At 31.3% G+C, this 17411-nt stretch overlaps 3 protein-coding genes across 5 annotated transcripts; 2 read left to right on the forward strand and 1 right to left on the reverse strand.

Moving 5' to 3' along the window:
- The first annotated feature begins 3081 nt into the window (after positions 1-3081).
- Positions 3082-6729, forward strand: LOC110650710 (uncharacterized). Its single transcript, XM_021805813.2, has 5 exons — positions 3082-3581; positions 4690-5191; positions 5268-5469; positions 5628-6122; positions 6274-6729. The coding sequence occupies exons 1-5, from the start codon at positions 3257-3259 to the stop codon at positions 6652-6654; spliced, it is 1905 nt and encodes a 634-aa protein (XP_021661505.2). The 5' UTR covers positions 3082-3256; the 3' UTR covers positions 6655-6729.
- Positions 6730-7734: 1005 nt separating this feature from the next.
- LOC110650711 (O-fucosyltransferase 38) lies at positions 7735-15292 on the reverse strand. 3 transcript variants are annotated; one of them, XM_058150436.1, is made up of 12 exons: positions 15152-15286; positions 14978-15053; positions 13634-13712; positions 13225-13292; positions 12206-12294; positions 11890-12067; positions 10900-11028; positions 10472-10608; positions 9653-9866; positions 9374-9558; positions 8635-8730; positions 7735-8267 (listed from the first exon to the last, which is right to left on the reverse strand). In XM_058150436.1, the coding sequence occupies exons 3-12, from the start codon at positions 13710-13712 to the stop codon at positions 8132-8134; spliced, it is 1311 nt and encodes a 436-aa protein (XP_058006419.1). In that variant the 5' UTR covers positions 14978-15053; positions 15152-15286; the 3' UTR covers positions 7735-8131. The 3 variants fall into 3 exon arrangements, 2 of the variants coding, with proteins under 2 accessions (XP_058006419.1, XP_058006418.1); XM_058150435.1 differs by having other exon boundaries at positions 14978-15289; XR_009150136.1 differs by having other exon boundaries at positions 8125-8267; positions 8635-8725; positions 14978-15292.
- Positions 15293-16075: 783 nt separating this feature from the next.
- On the forward strand, positions 16076-17309 carry LOC110650709 (chitinase 2-like). The gene is made up of 2 exons (XM_021805812.2): positions 16076-16148; positions 16310-17309. Exons 1-2 carry the CDS (start codon positions 16076-16078, stop codon positions 17131-17133), a joined length of 897 nt encoding a protein of 298 aa, XP_021661504.2. The 3' UTR covers positions 17134-17309.
- Positions 17310-17411: the final 102 nt, after the last annotated feature.

Raw genomic sequence — 17411 nt, forward strand, 5'->3', positions numbered from 1 at the left:
AATATTTTATTAAAAAATAAAATTTATTTAAAAATAGAACTAATTTGTAAAAGCTCTAAGCACCTTTTCAACTTTCTTATTTAAAGTTTTATTTGATTAATTTTATCAAGATTGTAAAATTAATTTTAATTTTATTATGTTTAATTTCATGTCTATTTTATTATGGTTAATAAAATAGATGCCATTGAGTAAAACTAAAATTTCACACCTATTTGAAATAAATATAATATTTATTTAATTGAATATTTAATTTTTAATAATAATTTTATAATTATATTACTTAAATAGTTAATTTTTTAATAATAATTTTATCTTTATGTTAAGATGTATTTGTCTATCCTATTATTCCCTCTCATCTCCACATGCTTATATAATTATAAAATTATTATTAAAAATAAATAAAATTTTTTTATAAAAATTTTGTTAGTGACATTTTTATAAATAATATAAACAATGAGAGATATTTTTAAATTAATAAACCCAATTACACAATAATATATTATGTATTATATAGATAATTAATTTATTAGTCTATTAATATATTCTTTTTTAATATACATCAAAAATTCATATTTTTAAGAATAATTCACTAGTATGAACTATTTGATTTTTAATGCATTAATAAACCAATTACTCAATTATAACTATTTAAAATTTGAATGCTTAATGCAAGTAAATTTTTTTAGTAGAAAAATTATACATCCAATGAAAAATATTGTACCTTTAATTCACACTTATATACATTTAAAAGAATTTTATTTACATCTACATGGAGACTAAAATTTAAGATATTTCAATTAATACGATTAATCAAGCATAAATAAATATATCGTTATACTAAGAGCCTATTTGGATGAGGGCGAGGGAGGGGTAAATAAAGGTAAGAAAAGGTAAGTAATTATTTTACTCATATTTGGAGCGAGATGAGTTAATAGAGGATAAAAGTAAGTAAGAGTAAACCTTACTCTCTCTTACCCCTACGGGTGAGCATTTGGTTCAAACCAAATCAAACCGAACCGAATCAAATAATGAAAACTAAATTATATATTTTAGAAACCGAACAGAATGAAAATGGATGAAAAATAGAATCGAACCTAATCACTTTATTTCGATTTGATTCGGTTCAAACCAATGAATTTTAATTTTTTATTATTTTTTAATTTAGATTGGATTTTCAAGTTATTTGATCTGGATTTTACCTTTGTTTGAACCTAATAACTATTAATCAATGAAATTAAATAATCAATGAAACAAAGTTAATTGAAATTTCCAAATTGATTGTCAGTCTTCAAATTGATTGAAGTCTCTAAGTTAATTAAAGGTTGAAAACTTGAAATCTTCAAGTTGATTGTTAAAGCCAACAAGTTGATTGAAATTTACAAGACATGTTAAGAATCAATAAGGAAAAGGTGACATTAAAGAAATAATTAAAAAAGAAAAAAATTTATGAAAAAATAAAAATTGAAAAGAAAATAGAAAATTTTAAAAAAAGGAAAAAAAATCACCAAAGAAAATAAACGTGAGGAAATCACGTTAAAAAATGAAAAAATAACGAAATAAATAATCATTTGAGGAAGAGAGTCACTTAAATAAAATAATTGAAAGTTTAAAAAAATTAAATTAAGAAAAAAAAACAATGAAAACGTGAATGATAATCACGTTGAAGAAAAAGAATAAAATTAAAAAAATTAAAAAAAAGGGTTTCAATGTGGAAATTGAAAATTGATGTTCATCCGAGGATCTTTATTTTTTTTTTTTGTAATAAATTGATAAAAAAAATAAATTCTAAAAAGGAAAAGAAATACATTCATGTAAAAAGAAAAACACATAAATTAAAAAAAAAAATTATTACAATGATTGTTCAAATTTCAAAACATTGATTTAAGATAAGTCTGTTCGATCCTTGAATTGAATTGGTGTAAATTAAAAAAATATATATTTTGTAATATAAAAAGATTCAATATTACAGGGTGTGTTGGTTGAGCACAATAATGAGCTTGACGATCGTCACCTGTGCATGATCCGTATTATGGCCATGCAATTTCTATTAGAGAAAGAATTAATATTTTCACATAATTAGACTAAAAATTTATATTGAAAACTAAACTTCTAATGCCCTAGGGTTTAGAAGAACCTATAAATCTCATAATATAGCTGAAAATTCATAGCTATTATTGGGAGCTATTTTGGCCGTAGCTAGAAGCAAAATATTTGAGTGATTTATTAGTGCAAATTTGATTATAAGGTGATATCCTATCAAAGTATTATTTATTTTTTTTACTATTTCCTTAAAAATTCACCACAAGTAAAGTATATTAGACAATAAAATATGTATTTAATTCGTGAATAAAATATAAACTAAGTGATACAATGTTAGTCATGAGTTATATAAATTAGGACCATATTAATATTGAAATTTTAAATATAATATATCTATAAGTTTTATTAAATATAAATCTATACACTATTTTTATCTTTTGGGGGCACGAAATTTGTATGTACACACGATGATACATTCTATCAAAGCATATATTGTTAAAGGTTATTATAAATATAGAGAGTTGATGAGAATTAAGAATAAGAGCTTTTTTTTTAATCAAACATTGTTTAATTTTGTAAACAATAAAAGCCAATAGAATGTCTTGTAATCAGCAGGTGGAAAAGGGCTAGTGTTGCAGACTTGCCGTTGTTGACGTTGTTGCACGAATCTTACAACATTAGCAACGCAAGCCAGTTGAATTCCTTATTAATTTGTTGGGTTTTTTTTGTAATTTTATTTTTTAAACTATAATAAAAGTCAGATTTTTTTTTTTAAAAAAAAAAAAAGTAATTTTATGTATATTTACGTTAACAAAATAATTTTTTTTTTAAAAATTAATTATTATAATCAATCATAATTGAAATAATCAATTTAAAATTAATTTATTAAATAATTATAAATATTAAAATTATAAAAATTAAAATATTAAAAAAATAAAATACCATGAATTAAATGTCAATAGAAATATATCTCAAACGGTAACTTATTTTTTTATAAAAAGAATAGAGCCTAAAATATAATTTTGGTAATACTTTAAAATCTAAATCGTAAATTACCCTAATTATTCTCAACAAGCTACTGCTTGGCTGTTACGTTCGCCGCCCTTCCAGTCAACTCGGACCACATAAACTCCTTTAAATACACACGGCAGTCTCATCCATTTCCTCACCTCTCCTCCTCTCTGAACTGAAAGTACCCGTTTACGGAATTGTAAGAATGGAGTTAGAAAAATCCATCCCAAGAGAAGAAACCCCAGTTACATCAGTTGCAGGAAGCTCAAGCTCTCCATCCTTATCATCTTCATCCAACTATGATCTTTGTCATCGCGCCAAATCTTTTCCTACCCTGGAGATGGGTGTGCTGAAGAGTAGTTCTTCTGAAAACAGACTCGCTTGGTTGCGCTCTCAAATCATTGGTGACGATGTAGAATTTGATTCTCCCTTTGGAAAACGAAGACTCACCTATGCTGATCATACTGCCTCCGGCCAGTCTCTTCGCTTTGTTGAAAATTTCATCATTAACAATGTTCTTCCCTCTTATGGTAATTTTCTTTTTACTTTTTTTTTTTAATTTTTTATTTTCCAATAAAATTTTAAAATATAATTATTGTAAAATGATTAGATATAATCCATTTAAAAAATTCAGCCCACATAGAATTTAATACACTCCCTCACATCAAAGTTAAAATTTTAGCCTAGTCTACTTCAACTTACTCAATAATGAGAGTATTTATTTTAACCATTGACAATAACTGATAGAGATTTGAATAGCTGAATTAAGTTATTTGAATAAATTTTTTAAAAAGACAATTGATAATTAATTCAAGACATTGATAATTGATCGAATATTTATTAACTATTTTTTTATCGGCTTTACAATATAAATTATTTATGAATTGCAGCATTTATTTTATTATTTTGATAAAAATAACTATAAACACAATATTCTCTTTTATTTCCTTTCTTCGAAACAACAATATTATAAAAATGTTGAAACAATGCAAAGTTCTATGATCTTTCAATAACTCTTAAATAAAACATATATATATATATATATATATATATATATATATATATATATATATATATATATAATTACATTCTTTAACATTCCTTTAATTTTCAATTTCTTACAAAATTTTATATTTGATATTATTAAAATTTATTCTTCCTATTTTTTAATTTATTACTCTAATTTTACTTTTTTTTCAATATTCATTTTTTTATTTTCTTTTAAGTTATTAAATTTATATTCTTTAGAGTATTTATTTTTTATTTACTATTTTAATAATAAAAAATAATATAATAAATTAATAATTATATATTAATTTATTTTATTAATAAAATAAATTATAAAATATACTTTATACGTTAATAACAGTGGCCTTAATATTAAAATGGTGAGTTTCAAGTTATATATTTAATTGTAAGAATTTTATTTTTAATATAATCGGCTCTAATTGAGAATCAAAATTTAGACTTCACAACTTTTTGAGACCGAATGCAGTATCAATGAAGCTAAAGCTAATTGGTTGAATTGTAAGAGTTGATTGACAGTAAATACACGGTTGCGTATTCAAAAACCTGACATCAGCTGTCTTCCCCAAAAGGAAAAGAAAATTTTCGACTAACAAAAGTGTGCTTAAATAGGGAACACTCACACTTGCGACAGTTACGTGGGGCAGAGAACAACCAAAATGGTACAAGAAGCAACTCAATACATAAAGAAGAGCTTAGGTGGTGGACAAGAGGATGCAATCATGTTCTGTGGCTCAGGCACCACAGCAGCTATTAAACGTCTACAAGAGGTAATGGCCATAGCTGTGCCCTCCACTCTGAGAGAGAGGATAATTAAATGCATTACAAATGAGGAAAGATGGGTAGTTTTCGTTGGACCTTATGAGCACCACTCCAACCTCCTTTCATGGAGACAAAGCTTAGCTGAAGTTATAGAAATTGGCATGGATAATGATGGCTTGATAGACATGGAAGCTCTGGAAAAACTTCTGGACACTTACAGAAAGGCCAATCGTCCAATATTAGGGTCATTTTCAGCTTGTAGTAATGTGACTGGGATTTATTCGGATACTCGAGGAATTGCTCAGCTTCTTCATCGCTATGGAGGTTTTGTTTGTTTTGATTTTGCAGCCAGGTATGAACTCATATAACCTTATGGCTTTAGGGTTCTTTCGTGTTTAACATTTGTTGCGGATTATTTATGTATGCAGTGGACCCTACGTGGAGATTGACATGAGATCTGGGGTAATTGATGGGTATGATGCAATTTTTCTTAGCCCACATAAGTTTCTTGGTGGGCCTGGATCTCCTGGAATTCTTCTGATGAGTAAAGCTCTGTATCAGCTGAGATCTTCTCCACCATCTACTTGCGGAGGTGGAACTGTTTGTTATGTCAGTGGCTTCAATGAAAAGGTAGGTCTATTCGAAATAATTGTATAATTTTAGCATTGGTTGGATAGTGAAAAATATAATAATAATTTTTTTTTTATTGATTTAGCTTTGAGAAATTCAAATTCGAGACTTTACAATTATTGATAAAGAAGAGAAAATGCAATAAATTTTTTTTGCAGGATACATTATATTTGGAAGAGATAGAAGAGAGAGAAAATGGAGGGACTCCACAAATAATCCAAACAATTAGAGCAGCATTGGCTTTCTGGGTTAAAGAATACATTGGCTACCAAATGATAGAAAAACAAGAAACCTATTACATAAACAATGCATTAAAGAGGCTTATGTCCAACGAGAACATATGGGTATTAGGAAACACAAGTGTAAAGAGAAAAGCTATATTGTCCTTCCTTGTATATTCTACTACCAACTCTTCCTCAAATGGAATTGAAGATAGTGAACGTAGAGAGGGAAAGGAAGGAGATCTTTACATGTGGACAGAGAGAGGGAACAAGAGAGATAAGCCTCTACATGGACCTTTCGTTGCAGCTTTGCTGAATGACTTGTTTGGGATTCAATCTAGGGGTGGGTGTGCTTGTGCTGGACCTTATGGTCATGTTTTGCTTAACATCAATGAGACTTTCTCCCTTGATTTTAGATCTGCCATACAACAGGTAAATTTATATATAGCCCTTCCATGTTTTTGTTTTATAATATTTGATCTAATGGTTATAAAATTCCTTCTCATGTGGGGGTCAAGTTTATATAGATTTTTTATGACTAGAAAATCTTTCGTACGATATAACAGACTATGATAATATGCAGGGATATCATGGAGTAAAGCCAGGATGGACAAGAATTAGCTTCCCATACTACACGTCCAATGAGGAATTTGAGTTCATTCTTGCAGCTCTGGAATTTATAGCTATTTATGGCCAGAGATTTCTTCCATTGTATGGCTTCGATTTCAAAACTGGAAGCTGGTCTTTGAAGAAAAAGGCATTTAAGGACTTAGTTGTAGGAAACCAGAAACATGACAACGACTCGCCGTTTGCTGGTTTTAATGATGATGGGAATGGGATTATCAATAAGCATAAATTATATTTAGAAACTGCTAAGCAAATTGCTAATTTGCTTCCCAAATTCCCTTGTCACCGTAAGCTTCCGGAACATTTAGATTATAATCTCCTATATTTTCGAGTTTAATTCTTAATCTATTCATTTCTTTGTATTATTTTTCATCTCTATTTTATAAAAAATTATGTGAAATTCTCCTATCAATTTATATTCAAAAGAATGAAATCAGAATAAGAATGATAGATAGACATGAATTTATTAGATCTAATTATATATTTCATGATTTAAATTTATTATGGATTGAATTTATAAAAAATTATTCGTAAAATGAAATTTTCTTGCATTATAAATTAAAAATAAGTAAATAAATTTTATATTTAGAATTATTAGTTACACTCAATGTTTATATATTTTCTCTCACATAACACATGAGACTCACCTTCTAAAATAAATAAATAAATATATATATATATATATATATATATATATATATATATATATTTCTTTTCTATGAATTAATGCTGTCGGTGTATTTTAGAATCTTACTTATATCTATGACCAAGTTATTACAACGTTTCCAATATATGGGTGGGTTTATGACTACTAGGTGCCTAATTAATGTGTTACGCGTCTAGCCGAAGATTAGGTTTTTTCGTTGAATAAGATCCCAAGAGTAGTTGGACTAAGCTAAACAGAAAATGTTTGGTATATGATGCCCAATGGTACATGATATGGACAACCAATGAGTAACAATAAAAGCTACCTAGCGTGCTATTAAACAATTACCACCACCCATGTGGTGTGGTGGCAAGGGGCCTCATCCATCGGCTTCATTTCAACTCACTCTCTCACTTATTTGGTGAATTTCATCAAGTTTATGGGCCATATATATATCACGAACGAACTGAGTTTAAACTTGAATATTAAAAATTGAATTGAGCTCAAATCAAAAAATAAAATATAACAAGTCAAGTTTAAACTATTTAAAACTTGACTTTTTACACTCTTATTTACGATAAGTTGGGCACAATTATGAGGGTTGAAAAATTGTTTGAGGGAGAGGTAATAATGAAAAAGTAGTGAATTTTATTAATAAAATTCAGAAAATATTACGCTTAAACAAAACCCAAATCCGCAAATTCGCCGGCTTCTTCAATATATCAACTTAGAATTCAAAATGTTAAATGAAAAAATCTGAAACAATATTAATAATCCAAAACAAATAAATAATTTTTTCTAAATTACTTTTCTTTAACATATAAAATAATACTTTTTGAAAAGGCAACTGTTTGACCTCCTAAAGTCCTAACCACAATCCCATTTGAACTCCCTGAATCCTCAAATGTTCTCATCATTTCATGAGAAATAATACTCTAGCAATCCAGATGAATTTAATATTGACTAATATTACATTATTTTCCTCCTATTCCTCTCTCCTGGCCACTTGAGTACCACCTAACTAATCTACTAACTGGGTTGCTGCTGCTTTGGCTCACTCAGTTTTGGCTTATGTAACCTGCAAGCTCGTGTTAATGTTGGTCATCATAGCACACAAAAGGGACCCCTCACATCAGATAATTCTTCAAATTGCAAGCCAGTGTAATGATCATTTCAAATTTGCTCTTTTTGATCTGCAGATACACTCAGGATATGGATTTTCATAAAAAGATTCTTCAGTCCTGAAACGCGCTCGGCCTTTTACTCCTGGCAATGGACCCCTTCTTTTCCTTGGAGCTCCTTGCCTGTAATTTTGATCAAAACTCAAAGTCAGTTCTAACTCTTGTTCGTCTAAGTTTATACAGGACTGTATTGTTCGTTAAACAGAATCCAGGTAAATGAGTTGCCTCAATTTCTCATTATTTTTAGTAACAAAAAGTCAACAACCCGCATGTCACAATCAATTCATACAAGTCAATGTAAAACAAAATGGAAAAATTTCAATCCTTCAAATAAATACCAAAATTTCTATTAAAGTAAATGGGAAGAAAGAATTTACTATAAGCTCAAAAAGGATTGCAACTCTAGTACAAAGGAAGAACACAAGAAATACACCAAAAATTAAGAATGAAAGCTATTGGATAAACTATAGGAACCTGCAACAAAAATTACCTGTTCTTGTGCATCTCCTGGACAATATGTGAAAATGAAGACCCTCCCTTGAGCTGTCCACTTTGTAGCTTATCAAATAGCTTGACAAGTTCTTTTCTACATCAATAATAATAATAAAATTATGGAAGACAAAAAGAGGCAAGGGGAAAGAAAAACTAATCAATCCCTCCCTCCACTTTCCCAAAGTCACCATTTATGCAGTAGGAATGGCTTCAAAGAAGACAACCAAATCATGTACTTCCCAAAATACTGCACTATAAGTGATGAAACTATAACACTGAAAATTGAATATACTAATCTCATAACCTTGCATTGTAAGGCAATAGTTCCCAATAAAACAGGCAGCCATTATAGGGATCTAATCACCAACATTAAAAGATTGAATAGCAGAACTGTTTGCCATAAAATGATTTCAATGAAAAAACCAGAGCCCAAGAAATCCATCCATCAAAGTAACTTCCAAGGTAGCAAAACTCAATTATTACCAATATCACAAATTATCAACCAAGGGCCTTGGGCTTCCATAAATTAAAAAAAAAAACGCTGCAGATCTTTAGGCTGAATGCAGAAAGCCAATGATGCTTGGTAGTTAGTACAATTCCATATTTGGATTTCATGCAGATAGTTGCCAAGGCCCAAGGTGGCCATCTCCCACTAAAGTGGTCTATAATTGGTGGTCTTGTCTTCAGTTCTTATGCTAATCAGTAAATCTTATAAAATCTTGATTGGATCTATATACCTGTCTGGGGTGATAGTCTTGCGATGCCCTAAGAATCTCCGGTGGCCCTCAACAGCTCTGGCCATATTACCTGAATATGATGGAATAAAGACATCACTCTCTGTAGAAATAATGTAATCAATTGCTGCTGTCTGAGAAGCATGCTTAGAAAATGCTTTTAACTCCTCTGGTGTAGCCAATGTTTCCTGAAATTAATTCAACAAATTTGCATTAACTCTATTGGCAGCTGACATCACCAAATCATTTGCCAAATAAATTATGCTCCAATTATAGGCCAACCTTGAAAACAATATTTGGGAACCGAGATGTCAGCTCTACAAGGTGAGATTTACCACCATAAATTTCGCCAGCTGCAATGTAAATCACTGTTGATGGAGAATAACCAAGAGCTTGAAGAAATATCGCAGCCTCTTTAGGAGTTAGAGGACAAAATCCTTCCTCCCTCTGCTCTGTTGAATTTATCTTTTTAACCTTCCAATGGTTGGTATTCTCCCTGAAAACAAAATGAATAAACAAGTTGATAAATATTAGCTGTTGAAAAACAAAATTATCTCACCTAACCTTGAAATGCTGATTTAAGATGACAGAATAAAAATGAATAATATGCTAAACCTAATCTACTGAACCTGTCTGCAGTCTGCACCAAAGATAATCCTAATTATCAGGCCATAGGCATTTCTGGCCAACCAAATCAAACATGTTAAAAACCCAAGATTAGTTTTCTAAATTTCAGATATTTAGACAATTAGTTTTCTAGTCCAACATTTCAACAAATTTAATAAATTAAAGGTCTTATTAATATCTTATACAGGATCAACAATTGACCCAACAAAGAGTAACCTAAAATGGCATTAAGAATGGGTCAACAAGAGAGATCACAGTATCACACATTGACCCCAAACATATTCCTAACAGCATAGCAGTAGAGGAAAACCACAAAATAGTAGGTATTAGGCATGCAGTAGCAAGGTCACCCTTCTCATCTGAACAACCAGTCAAGTACATATGAACCGTATGTGTCTGTAATACTCATACATCGCCGATGCACACAATGCATTCAGGCAAGAGGGGGAGAGAGAGATGCCCATCTATGCTCACCTCATTAGCCGCAGCTCTTCAGATTCTGCCTGAGTCAGACCATAAGTGCAGCCAGTAAAAGAAAGCATGTCCTTCTCATATCTTAGATGAAGAGCAATGTATCCTCCCCCACGTGATCTCAGCCGCTCCACCAGCTTCTGTGGTGTCATCGTCATGCATTCTCAGAACCTAATTTAACAGGAATCCCCATAGGAGACCTCAATGCATTGATACTGAAAATGAGTGTAAATCTGGGATCATGCACGTTGTTTTACATAATAATACATGTATTATGAGGTTCTAAACAAATAAATTTTGAATTTTTCACTGATTTCAACCAAAGTTTAATTAGATACTCTATTAGTCAATTACAAACTTGAGGCCAAAACCAGTTTTACTTTTGGACAATTGCTGCTTGGAATGTCAACAAAAGGACACGAATTCCAGACCTTCCCTAGGCTTTCAATTAGGGGAGAGAAGCGAAGAGCATGATACAGTGTACGGCATCTTAACCTCTGGATATCAAGAGGCAAATCATTGTTTGCAAGACGAGAATCTGACTTTGCAACATGAATCACCTACAGAGATCAATTGATAAGTAGACATCACAAATTATAACATAAAAAGGGACCCAGGGACTAATGAACAGCAATCACACAAATACAAAGAATTAACCCGAAAGGCCAAGTGGGTTGAATCCATGAAGATAATAAGAGGAAGTATCTATAAAGAAATAATAATAGTTAAAAAAAAGAATATGCCAAAGTTTTTATTCATAGATTCAAAAGGCTCAACCAATTTCGTTGAAAGGTAACAAATCAATAAATGTTTAGGACACATCTAATTGTTGAAAAATGAAAATAGAAGTTTTATGTTTAAATGCAACGTCTTTCCAGTTTTCAGGAAACAGTTTTCCAAATCTAAACCAATGTTAGAAAATAGAACAGTCTCCTATTCTCCTTTATCAAACTCCACTACTCTTCTATTAGTTTTCCAATGATCAACCAATAATCACCATTAACCATCTCCAAAACCATTGCCACCCTAGTCATTGTCCACCTTAGCTACATAATCACTGCTTCCAAAAACCATCATCTCACTACGACCACCAGTACTACATTAAGTGAATCATTAACTGGATACATCTTTCAATACAGCTACAATATGTTGTTAAGTAATAAAAAGTATTGAAGCATAGAGAAGAAAAATAAACACATTTTTCAAGTTTACTATGGAAAATAGAAAAATATTTTTTGCAAGTAACCAACTCCTTCAACTCTTGGGTGACCCAACCCTCAGACTTACCATACCAAACTTCTTAAGCAACTAATAAGTGTCACTCAACAACTTCTACCAAATCAAGCCCCAAGAAAACACACAAAAACAGTATATTTGAGAACTGGGGCAACATTCGAACTAAGCAAAATTGTTTACAGTACCTGAAATTCCTCCCATAACCGTTTCATATCTTCATAGTAACCCATGCCAGACCAGGAGGTGAAGTGTTTCCTGGCCCGAGGAAGAGATTCCAATTCTCTGGGTAGCTCCTTGATAATTCTCACATCATTTTGTAAGCTTGTGATGAAATGAAGCTCATCAAATATATCTGAAAATGTACTGCACATGGAAACCATGAAAAGTGACCAATAGCAACTTAAGGATTATGAATATGAAAAGAGAAGTTAAAAAGAAACTACATATAGGATGCAAATAATCCAAAAACACTATATATGAGGTGGAAATGCTCTAGAATACCTTGTGTCTTGCCAAAATGAACGTTTATCTAATTGGGGAATCACTAATGTTGCATTCATGATGTGTGCAACAGCCACCATGTCCGAAATCTGCAGCAAAAGCACATTTATTGAGTTTGCATAGACAAATTTTTGTAGCAAATTGAGATGCAACCCAGAAGAAATGCAGAAGTCCCATTCACATGACAATCAATTACCAGACATACATAGCACTTCCTTCCAGATTCAGTTATATGTTCATCTTTATACTGATCAAAGACGTCCTGGATGCATAGAACAGTTTGTGCACTTCATGCATCATGTACAACACTTTTATCAAGTTAGCTATTCATAAAAATTCTCTTCTTAAGGTACTTATCATTAAGATAACTGCAATAAGAACATGAGAGCCAAGTAACTGCATAAGAGCTATTTCAAAAGTTCATGAAAGCCACCAATGCAGATTTTTTTAATCATTTAAAATAATGGCTGAATTTATTGTAATAAACAGAAGCTAAAGACAACAAAGAAAATACAATATGGATCAAATTGATGTTAAGGCCTTATTTATGAGAACAAAAGCATGTCAATAAAATTAGCATGGAATGGATGAGAACTCAAAAACAAATGTAAAATAAAAGACATTGAACATATAAGGAAAAAGTGCCTTGATAAAAAGGTGTAAGTGGCAATCATTGAAAATAAGTTGAGTGGGCTGAATGAGATTTTCTTGGCACGTCCAAACTAGATCAGTAAATGCACTTGTACAATAGTTAGAGATATCCAAATTTCATGAGTAAGAAAGACAACAGGTAGAGTTAGGTGACTTAGTGATAAAAGATTTAACAACATCTTTCTATAAATGTAATGTGAAAGTGAGCAGAGTGGAGCAAAATGCTCTATACAGCCATCCCTAAATAGGTAGGGATTAAAACTATGTTGACGTGGCCCTTATCTGAAAAAATAGATCACAACATAGAGATAGCATAGACCATCAAGTCAAAAAAGGCAAAAGCCAGTAAACATGCATTGTTAACTTACACCAGTGCGCATTTGATTTAGTCCTCCATTGCTTTTCACAGTTATATAGCGGTCCCATCCTTGGGCAGCTGAGATTTCAAAGTGGAATTAGGTATAGGGTAAATATACATACATATGAGTGCAGGAACAACTGTTTGTCTATTACATATTCATATTGAGAGAGAGAGAGAGAGAGAGAGAGAGTGTGTGTGTGTGTGTGTGTGTGTGAGAGAGAGAGAGAGAGAGAGCTGTCCCCTTAAACTAGATTATGCTTGATGATACTTAACAAAACAAACTACTACAAAAAATAAAAAATAAAAAAATAAATCAAATTGATCCAGAGCTCCGACATTCTGTAGTCAATTCAGTTCCTAGTACTTTAAAAGACAAGTGGATAAAAAGAACCTATATAGATGTATATTATTTTAACCTTTATATTTAGCAGTAGGGCTGGCACAAGCGCGTAAACCATAGTTGAGAGGAGTATCCCACAGTTTTTCATTGGACATCTGCAAAATTAGAAGCACAGCAGCCTTATATCCTTTTTTCTATATTAAAATCTTTTTAAATTTGCAAAAGAATAATTCATAAAGCTTATAGAGAATAGAAAAATGATAGCTTGTATTGCATTCCAGAAATTTAAGGGAAATAAGAAGCTTGAGATATGGTTAGACAAATCACTACACAAGAAACACTCTTCAGTGTCTAATATGCAAGCGTAAACCAGAACCCATAAATTTTAACATTGGCATGATGTAGGTCAATCATATAGTAATCATCTCACTTGAATACCTTTCAATAATTCTCCAAAACGGTGCAACAATTGATTATAATTTATAGCGTTCTGCCTGGCCCCAATAATACAACTAAAATGAAAATAAAAGGATGCCCCCTCTATGTTTCTAATTTGACATTCTATGGTGTACTGCTTTTTCAAACACAGTTCTTGCTCATTATCTCCAATTTCAACAAGTCCATGACTTTATGTTCATGAGTGTGTTTGTGTGTTTCTTTCAGCTAGCAGCCTAAAATTGAAGAATAAAGTGAAATTTGAGTCGCATCAAAGAAATTCTCAGGGGAAGAACATGTAACTTCCTGTCAGGTGAGCCAAAAAGGTTTAGGCAGATAGGTGCAGTGTCCAAATAACTTCTTTAATAGAACTGTAAATGATTTGTGTTTACATACGAAACAACGCTTGCACGCTTCCTGCTTCCCCAAGATCTAATCAGCAAAATCAGTAATGCAAAATCCAAAACACATACCATGACCCTACCGTAAAATACTACCAACAAACACTGCACCAAAAGCAATACTCAACTCTCCCAGTACCAAAAACTGAAGATCCCTCACTTCAATTATTGAACTGAACTCATCTGAGCCACAGTCCCATAAACTGAATATTCCTTCAACACAGGCAACTCACGAATTCACACAAAATAACTAACACAATATTCAAAGACACAAACCCGGATCAGAAAGTTGCAAAAATAAAGCAATATATGATCACATTCTCTCCTGAAAAAAACACCAATCAAAAACTCAACCACTCAAAAGAGTTACCCAAATCACCAAATTACAAAACTTGAATATCCCTGAAATCATTAAATCAAAGAGAAATAAATGGCCTACTTGCCCAACCCACCCAAATCAGCAAATCTCTTCTACAAAAAAAAAAAATAATAATAATAATAATAAATAAATAAATAAAATAAAAGAATCTCAAACTTATCTAACAAACATAAATTAAAATCTTAAAATAGAAAAAGTAACAAACCTGCACAGATTGAGATTGATTCTGAGAAAGAGACTCTTCAGAGAAGCGAGATTTATGCTCATTATCCAATATGTCTCTTGCGTTAAAAACAAATATGAAGAGTGAAAAGGCAAAGAGAAGGATCATGTAAACAGTAATAGCTGAAGGAGACGGTCTTCTTGAGAGAAATCTGACCACTGATGATCTTTTCACCTGTGAATACCCTCTGCTGTTTACCATTTCTCGTACCGTTGTCTTCTTCCTCACTGTATTCCAGCTGCTGCAGCTGGCGATTCTTATATACCGTTGCCTGGTCGTGGGAACTGGGAAGAAGTAGTACTTCGCCCACTTTTCAGCTGGGATCGAGCCTAATCAAGGCTCGTAGTTTTTTTTATCACAGCCCATCCCAGGCCCAGGTCCACATTTACCATTAATTTATGAATATTTTATTTTTATAAAAATATTAATATTGAATTTTTATAATGTAAAATATTTTAGATATTATTAATATTTTATTTTTATATTTATAATATAATTTTTACTTAAATAGTAATATTTTAAAAATAAATATTTTAATATCTTTAATTTTTTTAATAAACTACTAATATCTTTTCACCTACTGAATTAGCCTTAATTTGCTAGCACAGAGAGATCAGAAAAGCGATCCACTCGCGGATTTAGTGTCATTAATTTTAATTATATAAAAATATATAATAAATATTTTTAATTAATAAAAGAAATTTTTATCTTAATTTTAAATATTATTGATTGGGCACTAGTTGAAATTTAAAATCACAATCTATTGACTCAAATGCCATTAACATTGAATACAAATATAAAAATTTTACTTTGCCATGAGAAAGAAAAAGAAAATAATTTCGGCCATGAAAGATTCTTGATTTTTTTCTCGAGGAAATGTGAATCTTTGATAGTATCACAGAAGGACTCGTTAATGACGATATGAACTGTGAAGTTACTCTTTTCGGCTAATTGGAATCTAGTAAGTGATTTTAAGAGGCTTAGGCCGACTTTGGTTTTCTGCTAATCAATTGGAATTATCTATAAATTAATATTTCTTCTCTGGTCCTGTCATTAAATCATACAAATTAACCCTACAAAATGATGAGATTCATCGACTGTCATCTCTTTCTCCTCTTCTATGCTGCAGTCCTTCCTCAGCATTTCACAGCGGGTATGTAAAATTAATGGACCTATGAATTTATTTTCATTTGTTAGTTATTAAAGACAGAAAAATAGTGGTATTGTTTAGTTCTTATTGACATTGGAATCCATATTCTCAAAATTTTAAAGATGATTTCTACAATAATTAAGGTATTTTAATGATATATTCAGATGGGAAGGTGATGATGGAGTACATTGGAGCCACAGGAATTCCTGTAACATTCGATCCTGTTCCAGTTGAAGACAAAATCGACTTTCATTTCATACTTGGTTTTGCAATTGATGCAGACCCATCAGGCAATGCTCAAAATGGTATATTTTCACCATATTGGGCTAATACATTAACTCCAGAATCTGTTTTAGCCATGAAGAATAATCATCCAAATGCAAAAGCCTTAGCTAGTCTTTCTGGCTGGAGTTTAGCGAACAAAGTCCTTCGCTGGTACAACCCAAAAGACCCTAAACTTTGGATATCAAATGCCTTCTCTTCCCTCAAATCCATAGCCCAAAACTATCATCTTGATGGTATAGATATTGACTATGAGAATTTCCCAAAGAATAGTAATGCTAGTTTTGCTTACTGCATTGGGGAACTCACTTCCCTTCTGAAGAATCAAAGTGTGATCTCAGTAGCCACAATTGCACCCTTTCATACCACTGTTTTACCTTATATTGAGCTCTTTAATGGCTATGGAAATGTCATTGATTATGTTAATCACCAATTCTATACTGATAAGGTTAGGACCCCAGAAGCTTTTTTGAGAGCATTTCAGCTTAGAGCCATGCAATTCAACAAAGATAAATTGTTGCCTAGCTATGAAGTCAATGGAAGAGGTATTCAAGGGGATGCATTTTTTGATGCTTTAGCTTTGCTGGAGAATAATGGATTCGATGTTAATGGAGTTATGATATTCTCCGCTGATGCTTCTTCCTCCAATGACTACTACTATGAGAGGAAATCTCAAGCTTTCTTGCTCAATTGTACAAAAGTATGAAGATACCTTTATTTTATTATGCATCTTAGGCAATAAATTATAATAAATTGGTTATTTTTATGCAAATGTTAATTGTACCTAAAGCTAACGTATTCATTATCATATGGAATTAGTAGATTAACAGATGATGAACCATTAGCCAGAAAATTAACTTCTCCATTGTAATCTTATTAAATTATCCATGGTCATATGCAACTTTATCATGAAATAAATCATATAATTTCATATTATAAAAATGAAAATAGAAGGGAAGCCAGAGTGAATTCATAGGTGCAGAA

Source organism: Hevea brasiliensis, chromosome 7 (assembly GCF_030052815.1).
Source record: "Hevea brasiliensis isolate MT/VB/25A 57/8 chromosome 7, ASM3005281v1, whole genome shotgun sequence".
In the NCBI taxonomy this organism is placed as follows: domain Eukaryota; kingdom Viridiplantae; phylum Streptophyta; class Magnoliopsida; order Malpighiales; family Euphorbiaceae; genus Hevea; species Hevea brasiliensis.